Here is a 9,116-nt window from a genome sequence, read left to right as displayed (position 1 = left end):
CCTCCCTCAGACCAGGAGTCCTGACCCCCAGCCCTCCTCCCTCAGACCAGGAGTCCTGACCCCCAGCCCTCCTCCCTCAGACCAGGAGACCTGACCCCCAGCCCGCCTCCCTCAGACCCGGAGTCCTGACCCCCAGCCCTCCTCCCTCAGTCCCAGGACCAGAATCCCACCCCAGCAGCCCTCAGGAACTCAAGAGTCTGAGCCCCCAGCCCCGCCCTCTCTGGAACCCTCTGCCCCTCACAGAATGCAGGAACCAAGGGTCCCTTTTCCTAAGGCTCCCCCACATTGTAGCCCAGGGTCCATCCCACTCCCCTGAGGCACACTGGCCATTTCCATCCCCAGAAGCTGCCTGCCTCGGGCCCTGGCACCTTTGCCCTACTCCTGACCCAAATCAGACCTCCAGGCCTCACCTTCTCCCGGGTTTCCTGACCCTTCGGCTGCCTGCAGTGGCCAATGCCCGGCACTTAGAGCCCATGCCAGCAGAGGCTGCCCAGGAGCAGGACCCGCCCCCACCTAGGGGGTCTTGAGGCCACTCCCCCAGCCCCACCCCTTCCCCCCCACTGGGGACAGAGCGACATCGTGTGTTGACTCCCAGAAGTAACTGTGGACTGACATATGGCCGCACCCAAGAGCTCCCCCTCCTACCTCAAGCCCTCCTCCTTCAAACCAGGACTCCTGACTCCCATGCCTCCTCACTCAGACCCTGTCATCCCACCACCCTCCAGCCCTTCCTCCCTCAGACCCAGGTGTGTGCTCTCTCAGCCCTATCCCCTCTCAGACTGAGTCCTGTCTGCTCTCCCCCTCCCACCTCCAGCCCCTCCTTCTTCAGACCCAGTAGTCCTGACCCACAGTGTCTTCTCCCTCAGACCCAGGATTCATGCCCCACAGCCCCTCCTCCCTCAGACCACAGAATCCTGGCTCCCAGCCCCTCCTCCCTGAGACCGAGAGCCCGCCACTACCTCCCGCCTCCAGGGCTCCTCACTCGGAGCGGGCATCCAGACTCTGTGCAGGATGAACTCATTTCTCTAAGCTGTTCCTCAGCTGACCTATCCCAGCTGCCCCCCATCAGCGCCCCAGTGACAGGGACAGCACATGTGTTTGCAGAGATGTTCCTGGGGGACTGGACACTGGGGTCTTGTTTGGGGAAAGAATGAGATAGCGGAATTCCAGAACGATGTAGTGAGAGATGACCTCACAGGTCCACCCTGAAGGGCAGGACCCGGGAGGCCGGGAGCAGGTGGTGGAGCAACTGGGGAGAGAGGGACCCTGTGTGTCTGAAGGAGGAGGGGCTGGGGACTGGGACTCTTGGGTCTGAGGGAGGGGGTCTGGGCGTCAGGACCCAGGGGCTGAGAGGGAAATAAGCATCACAATCAACTATCCAGAGGAGCTGTGCTCAGCCCAGGCCCCATGGCGGCATGGACATTTGAAGCTGCCTAGTGGCGCCTCGCAAGAAAGATCTGGCTAGCTGCCTTATAAAGCTTCAGGCCACACAAGCACAAAGCCACAGGGCCTCCGGAGGCTGTTCATCGCTCTCTCCAGTGGTTTGGCTGAGGTGTCCCCACCACTGACCTTTGGGTTTAAGCAGCCCCGTGCTTAAACTGCCGCACCACCAAGGCACCTGCAGTAAACACTGCCTCCACGAAAACCCCAAGGGACGCCGCCCGCTCTACCGTGTCACGCAAGGATGCCAGGTGTCACACGAGGTCACCATGAGTCACGGCTTTGTTGGTGCTCCGTTTGGGGAGACCAAGCTGAGGTGGCCCAGATAGCGCGTTCTCCCTCCTCCCTCGTGGCTGACCACACTCCCCCCCTGAGTTTTATAATAAGATGGCGACGGCAGTAGATACATTTTCTTTGAGTTTTTTAATGAGGAAGAGACCTATGACAAGACCGCGTGAGCAGTTCCTACATCTGTCCTGCGGAGGGGGAGCGCAGTGGTTATGCGGGTGCAGTGGGTAGTTAACCACAAGGTTATTTGAAACCACCAGCGGCTCTGTGGGAGAGAGGTGAGGCTGGCTGCGCAGGTACAGATCTGCAGCCTCAGAACCCCCCGGGGGCAATTGCCTTCTGTCCTCTGTGGTCGCTGTGAGTTGTCAGAACTGACTGGATGGCAGCGAGTTTGGTTGGGAGACAGATCTCGCTAGGGCACAGTGCTTGAGGCAGATAGTCTTTGTGCTTGTTAAAGCCAAACTATTGGGAGGGGATAGTGAGGGTTTAAGGCTTAACGTTGACCGATGTGCAGTAGTTTGGGGGCGTGGCTGTGGCTAAGAGCCATTGAGTGGGTTCTGGCTCACAGTGACCACGTGCACAAGAGAATGAAACACTGTCCGGTTGGGCCCCGACCTCACCGTTGTTCTGTGCTTGAGCCCTTGTTGCGGCCAGTGTCAGCCCATGGTATCCAGGGCCTTCCTGTTCGCCTCTGCCTTTCTACTTTACCATTCAGCAGTGCGGGGCGGGGGTTGGGGGGCGCGAATTCCCTCTCAAGTCTAAAAAAAAAAAAAATCTATGATACATTACTGTGGAAACCCACACTATCCAGTCCCCATGTGTTTGGGATTCGAGGACACCAAACCGGCCTGCTTAGCCCTGGCCCCAAGGGCTTGAACCAGCCCAAGCCTGAGACACACGTGCTTTCCAGAAGGGCTGTGGTCCTGGTGCATAGTCACCAAGGCCACGCCAGCTGGCCCCGTAGACACAAGAATGGACTCCATCAGAACCCGCTCTGTTCACACACCACGGTGCTCAGTGCCCAGCGGGAGGTCACACAGGACGCTTTGTAGGAGGTGCTAGAAGTGAGGACTAAGTGCAGCCTGGGAGACAGGCAAGAGAGCAGAGACACAAACCCTTGAGATTCACATCCCTGAGAAGGACAGAGAATGTGGTGGAGGCTCCCAAGCCCTGGGCCTATGGAGCTTGGAGCAAGGTGCCTGTGTTGGAGGCAGGAGGTGTAGTCTGGTGGTGGTGGTCTCTGGAGCCATTGGGTCAGGATCCCAACTCTTAGTAATGCAGTGTGACAGAGTAGAGCTCCCCCATTGGGTTACCAAGGCTTTTATCTTTTGGGATGGCCAGGCCTCTGTCTGCCCCTCTCTCTCTCTGTCTCTCTCTCGTCTCTGTCTCTCTCTCAGTGGATTCAAGCCACAAATCTTCTGGTTAACAGTTACCACTTAATCATTGCTCCACTAGGGGGCCCAGTGGTGGGTATAGTATGTTGGCTAGAAAGTGTGTGTGTGCGTGCGAACGGAGGTCCAGAAAGGATGTGTGACCCTCTCAGGAGGGCCATGGGATCTGTGTGGTGCCGACACTTGGATGAAAGCTCGTCGTCGAAGCCCTAGAGCCAGGGAGCCTCTCGGGGCCACAGAGGAGAAGCGTGATCCCATCAGAAAGTCACGGTAAGCCGTCCCCACGTCCCCAGAGAACCCACACTCGTCCATGGGGGAAGCAGCCTCCTTTCAAGAAGACGCAGCCAGGGATGAGCGACAAGGATGGGCCCTTGGAGGAGGAGGAGGAGGAGACAGGTAGACTCGGGGGTCCGAAGGAGGAGGGGCTGGAGGTCAGGATTCTCTCGTCCTCTGTCAGCACCCAGCACTCTGCTGGGAGAGGTCCTCTGTGTCCCCTCTGTGCTCCCTGAGCAGCTGTCTCTCATCCAGGTGGCCATGGGGGTGGGGGTGGGGCCTTTGGCCCAGGCTCCGGCCACCTGTCGCCGTCCCCTGATCAGGGAGCTCCCCCATCTGTCCCCTTCCTCCCATCATCTTTGCTGTCTTCCTCATCCGTCCACTCCTCCAAGCTGGAGCCCCCCTCTTCCTCGTCCCCATTCTCACTGGACAGGATCCCCAGGCTCCCAGGCCCCTTTCCGTCCTCCCCTAACCCCCAGTCATCACCCAGGAAGTCCAGGACAGCCAGTGGGGGGCTCCTTGTCTCGGGGTCCAAGTCCAGGAGCCCCTGGAGCAACTGGAGGGCTGGGGGTGCAAACTGGTCCCAGGGGGACGGTGGTCGACGTGGCTGGGGCCTGGTGGTCACCCAGCCAGCAAAGGCCTCAAACTCAGGGTCAGGGGCCAGCGCCACATCCCACGGGAAAGAAGCGGTGGCAGCACAGAAGAGAAGCACGCCCAGCCCCCACGAGTCCAGGGCTGGGCTCAGGGGCAGGGTGTCAGGAGGCAGGAGAAGACACAGCTCGGGAGGTGCAGAGGGCAGTGGACCCGGTGGGGCAGGGGTTGGACTTCCCTCCGGCCGGGTCAGACCCAGATCGCCCAGGGCCACACGACCACAGAAGGGATCGAAAACCAAGACATTGTCCGGCTTGACATCCGCGTGCACCAGCCCCCGGCCATGGAGGAAGTCGAGGGCTTCGGCCAGCTGGGCCACCACTCGCTTCACCAGCAGCTCCGGGAGACCCTGGGACCAGGAAGAGATGGTGATGGCCAGGTGGCCCCCAGAGAGGCGCCACTTCCCCCAAGCTGCTACATGTGGTAGCTCCTGCGGTCCCTTAATCCAGAACCCAGATCAGTGGCTATTCCCGTAGCCCTTCCCAGACCTCCAGATCCTCCCAAACTCCAACCTGCATCCTCATCTCTGCTCCCTCAGGCAAACTCCCTGATGGCTTCCCAACCTGAACCCCAGTGCTCTAACCAGAGGCCTCTTAATGTTCCGCTCAACCCCCTCCTGAGACTACTACTCAAACCACTCCTAATCGTTCTTTTTTAAAAAGTCATTTTATTGGAGGCTCTTACAGCTCTTATCACCATCCATCCATCCATCCATCCATCCATTGTGTCAAGCACATTTGCACCTAGGTTGTCGTCATCATTCTCAAAACATTTTCTTTCTACTTGAACCTTTGGTATCAGCTAATTTGCTTCCCCCTCATGATCCCTTGATAATTTATAAATTGTTTCTTTTATGTCTTACACCGACCACCGACTCACCTTCCTCCAAGCTGACCAACCAGACCTTGGTGAGCGAAAACCCAAATCCCATGCTTCACCCTCGTCTGAGTCCCTAACCTACCTAGATCGCACCTTTAACTCTGTAGACCCTGTTCTGAAACTCCCCGGTTTTGTTCTCAGCTGATTGACCAATGGATCCATCCTGCTAGCCTGACAGCCAGCCAACCACCCATCAAACCAGTCAAGCTCCTCCACATGCCTTTGACCAGCTAGTCAGACCTTGTCCACTCATCCTTCCTTCCTTCTCTCTTGTCCATCTCGGCTTTCCTCCCGTCCATCCATCCTTTCATCCTTCCTTGTGTCAACAGTCATCCAGCATTTCACCCATCCATTGTTCCTACTCTAATATGATCCTCCTTGCATTTACCTATTCATCCCTCCATCCCTCCATCCCATAGTCCCCCATCAATTCCTCCACCATCCATCATCCACCCATCCATCGTCCACCCACCATGCCCTTCCTTCCATTTTTCCCCCAACTCTGTTTCAAATCCAAAGTCCATTCCTAACGATGCCCCACTTAATCTTCAAATTCAACTCCGACTAGAATCTTGTCCCATTCAGTCCAACTGTTTACATGCATATCCCCACCTGCCTCCGCTCTACATCACCGCTCCAAGCTCTTCTCTTTACCCGTCACCCCCCTACAGACTACCTCCAAACACAGCCCACCCAACTGTCCACGCCCATGCCCCAATCCCGGTGCTATGGGATATCCCAACTCTGTCACCTACCCCAACCCCAGCCTCATCCCCCTTTCAATCCACGCCCAGCCCAGCAACTCCCTACCCACGCCCCACTCCAGGGGCTTCTGTGTTGGGGTCAGGGTGGAAGTCAGGATTGGAACTCGGGAGGACAGCAGGGGCTGAGGGTGGGCTGGGGGTGAACAGGTCAAGGTTGGAGACAGAAGCAGAGTTCGGGACAAGCGTTGGAACCGAGATGAATGGCCCCAACCATCATGTCCACCCCCCAAGCCCGCCTCACCTGTTCCTGGAGCATCCCACTGAGGTCTCCACAGGGCGCATACTCCTGGGCAAAGGCAAAATACTGGGGGGTCTGCAGGGGGCCCGCCAGGGTCTGGAGCAGGCCTGGGTGTGAGGAGACGCAGCGGCCCACACAGAACTCTCTCAGGAAGGTGTCCCTCAAGACAGAGTCCCTACGAAGAAGCTTTAGAGCCACCAAGGGACCTGCCGGGGACAAAGCCGGTGCGTGGATGGCCGCGGGCCTTCCGACCAGCTGCCCAAGCTCTCTCTGGGTCTTGGCACACTCAGTTAAGGAGGGCAGGGGCGGGGCCCAGAAAAGGGTCCCTGACTCCCTGGGGCTCCTGTCTGTCCAGGTGGGAGGTGTGTGTCTGTCCCCCCCCACCCACCCACACACACACCCTGTGTGGTTTGCTTCACCCTCCCTGAGCCTGCAGTGCTGGGCAGACACGGTGGTGGGGGTTCAAACCCAAGGTCTTCTGCTGCCTGCCTTCCGAGTGGCCTTGGCCAGTCCCTCACTATCTCCGGGTGAACTTGGTTACACTGAAGGCCACTGCGCTCTTAGCCTTCTGAGGGCTCCGAGTGGTGGGTGGGTGGGGACCCTTGTCCCTCAGCTCTCCTGGGGGCAGTCCAGGCCAAGGTGGCTCAACTCACCGCCTCGGCGAGGCCGGGCAAGGAGCACGCGGCCGTAGGAGCCCGAGCCTAGCTTGCGAATGAGGCAGTACTGGACCCGGAGACTCCGCACTGGGGTCACCCTGGACACCGTCAGCTCCACAAAGCGCCGAAGGGTCGTGGCTGTGTCCTCCTGGGGGTGGACAGGGGCATGGGGGTGGGGAAAGACAGAGGCAGGGAGGGGTGAGTCATGGCACTGCGGAGAGCCAGGTGCCAGAAGGGACCAAGGGGGAAGGGGGTGGTCTGTCCTGGGGCTCAGATGGGGCAGGGCAGGAGGGGTCACTGTCTCCAGAGAGGCTGATGAGTCACAGTGAGTCACCAGGCCTTGGGGACACCTGTTATTGTGTCCTGGCCCAGCTTCGGAGTGATTGTCTCAGGGACCCGCCCGTTCTCATCTCCAGGAGCTGCCCAGAGCCCCCAGCCCTAGCGGGGCCCACGCCTCTGTGTCCCTTGTTCTCTGGGCCTGGGTCCCCTTCTCCAAGGGCTTCTGTCTTGCTTCAGTCTTCTAGGGTCTGTGGTTCGAGGCCTGGGTCTCCTCTGCTTCTGCCTGTCTCCCCTCGCCCTTCACCCCTCCATCTTTCCACCCCTGGCTTCGTCTCCCTCTGCCCCTGCCTGCCCGCCTGGTCTCCCACCTCTCACCTCTGCATCCCCTTCCTCAGGGCTCTTGCGGTCCCTGAGCTCCATCTCAGGGTCACCTGGACAGGAGCCCATCGTCTAGGCTCCCCAGAAAGCAACCAGCCTCCCCGAGCCGCACTGCACACCTTCGGCCACCCCGTGCCCCCAGCCACTCAGTGACAGACCCAAGCAAGGCCTGGCTGTCCCTGGGCGTCTCCCTCTGGACGCGGCTGCTCTGACCAGCCTCGCTCTCCCCAGGCTTCCCCTCTCTGCACGCCTCTCCTCCTCCTGTCTCCCTGTGATGGTCTCTCCCTGTGGACCTGCTTAGTTCTCCCCCGCTGTTCCCCTCCCCTTCTCTCTGGCCTTCCTCCCGCCCTGCCCCTGGCTTACTGGGTCCCTGTCCCCCCTTCTCTCTGTCTCACTCTCTCTGGGTCCCTGGCCCCCCCCTCTCTCTAAGTCTCTGTTCTCTTCTCTCTCTGGGTCTCTGCCCTTCTGTTTGGATCTCTGTCCCCTCTCTGGGTCCCTGTCCCCCCTCTCTCTGGGTCCCTGTCTCTCCTCTCTGTCCCCCTCTCTCTGGGTCCCTGTCTCTCCTTCTCTCTGGCCCCCTCTCTCTGGGTCCCTGATTGTCTGTCTCGATTTCCTTTTATGAGTCTCTCTGCCTCTATCTGTCCTCTCCTCTTCCCACCCTCCTGTCTCTATCTAGCCCCCTGGTTGAGCTCGCATTAATCTCAGGTCCTGTCCTGGTTGGTCCTAGACTGCTGCCCCAGCACTGTGTAGTCTTCGTTTGGGTGTCCACGCTATCCTCTGTGCTCCCGGACCCTCTGGCAATCTGTGTGTCTCTGCGTCTCTCGCTCGCTCTCTTTGCTTCTGTCTCTGAGTCTGCGTGCATGTGTGACACCCTGCCCCCCCTCACCCCCCCACTGCTGCCCCCCCGCCCCCTTCCAAACATAGACCAGCGTGGACTCTGGGCTTGAGGCCCAGGACAGAGGGGACAAAACATATTGTGAACCCCCAGAGGCCAGGCCAGAGGGACTCAGAAAGGTGGACAGACCCTCAGACACCTTAACTGAGTAGACCGGCCCGTAGACCACTGCCAGCCACCGTCCTGGGGGGCTCTGAGAGCTGGCCCAGACCAGGGTACCCTTCCCAAGGACACCCTCCCTCAGACCCAGAGCCCCAGACCACTGCCTCACACTCAGGAGTCCTGACCCCCAGCCCTCCTCTCTCAGACCAGGGGTCCTGACCCCAGCTCCTCTCTCAGACCAGGAGTCCTGACCCCCAGCCCTCCTCCCTCAGACCAGGGGTTCTGACCCCCAGCCCCTCCTCCCTCAGACCAGGAGTCCTGACCCCCAGCTCCTCCTCCCTCAGACCGGGGTCCTGACCCCCAGCCCCTCCTCCTCCGTCAGACTGGGGAGCAGACCCAGGAGTGCAGATGGACTGGACCTCCTGGGGCGCAGGGTATTTGCATGTTCTTAGCACCTGCTCTGAGCCCTGCGCTGGGGGCTTTACACACAATCTCCCCATGGCCCACGAGGGTGGGAGTTTATCCCCAGTCTACGGAGCAGGAAACTGAGGTTCCGAGAGGCAGGCAGGCGTGGGGCCCTTGCGCAAGATGGCCCGGCCAGGGCGGGGTGGGGGCAGCAGGGCGTCGGGTGTGAATTAAGATGTCCGTGGGGCCCCGGGCCAGCTGGTGACTCAGCCCCTGACACTGCATCCCCTCGAGCTTCCACTACTACAACCGCTGCTATTAATAAAGGGACAACACAACACTGGGCTTCTGGAAAGATCTCCTGCAGCAGGCGTAGCTGCAGGGGGGCTGGCATCTCTCTGACATCTGAGTCTGAAACGTGGCAAACACATGGAAACGTTGAGGGTGCACTGACCCGATGCCACCTGCTAATGTGTA

General features: G+C 59.7%; 2 protein-coding genes across 2 annotated transcripts in view; both read right to left on the bottom strand.

Moving 5' to 3' along the window:
• SBK2 (SH3 domain binding kinase family member 2) overlaps positions 1–468 on the bottom strand; it is a 10,300-nt gene extending 9,832 nt beyond the window's left edge. The window contains exon 1 of the mRNA XM_004715714.2: positions 411–468. The gene's annotated coding sequence lies outside the window, so the exon portion shown is untranslated. The remainder of the gene's footprint in view (positions 1–410) is intronic.
• A 1,391-nt stretch (positions 469–1,859) lies between these two features.
• Positions 1,860–7,302, bottom strand: SBK3 (SH3 domain binding kinase family member 3). The gene is made up of 4 exons (XM_004715647.2): positions 7,235–7,302; positions 6,578–6,728; positions 5,928–6,130; positions 1,860–4,392 (listed from the first exon to the last, which is right to left on the bottom strand). Exons 1-4 carry the CDS (start codon positions 7,277–7,279, stop codon positions 3,712–3,714), a joined length of 1,080 nt encoding a protein of 359 aa, XP_004715704.1. The 5' UTR covers positions 7,280–7,302; the 3' UTR covers positions 1,860–3,711.
• Between the last annotated feature and the right edge of the window lie 1,814 nt (positions 7,303–9,116).

Source organism: Echinops telfairi, unplaced genomic scaffold (genome assembly GCF_000313985.2).
Source record: "Echinops telfairi isolate 266 unplaced genomic scaffold, ASM31398v2 ScPeMD7_655;HRSCAF=1070, whole genome shotgun sequence".
Taxonomy (NCBI): Eukaryota; Metazoa; Chordata; class Mammalia; order Afrosoricida; family Tenrecidae; genus Echinops; species Echinops telfairi.
The sequence above is the reverse complement of the archived record's forward strand: the minus strand, read 5'-3'. Positions and strand labels throughout refer to the sequence as shown.

Bases quoted from the DNA above. Each gene is read 5' to 3' on its own strand.
- SBK3 (XM_004715647.2), bottom strand. From the start codon at position 7,279: ATGGAGCTCAGGGACCGCAAGAGCCCTGAGGAAGGGGATGCAGAG. The intron at 6,729-7,234 runs GTGAGAGGTGGG...GTCCACCCCCAG, and splicing joins CTGAGGAAGGGGATGCAGAG to GAGGACACAGCCACGACCCT. The intron at 6,131-6,577 runs GTGAGTTGAGCC...TGTCCCCGGCAG, and splicing joins TGCCCGGCCTCGCCGAGGCG to GTCCCTTGGTGGCTCTAAAG.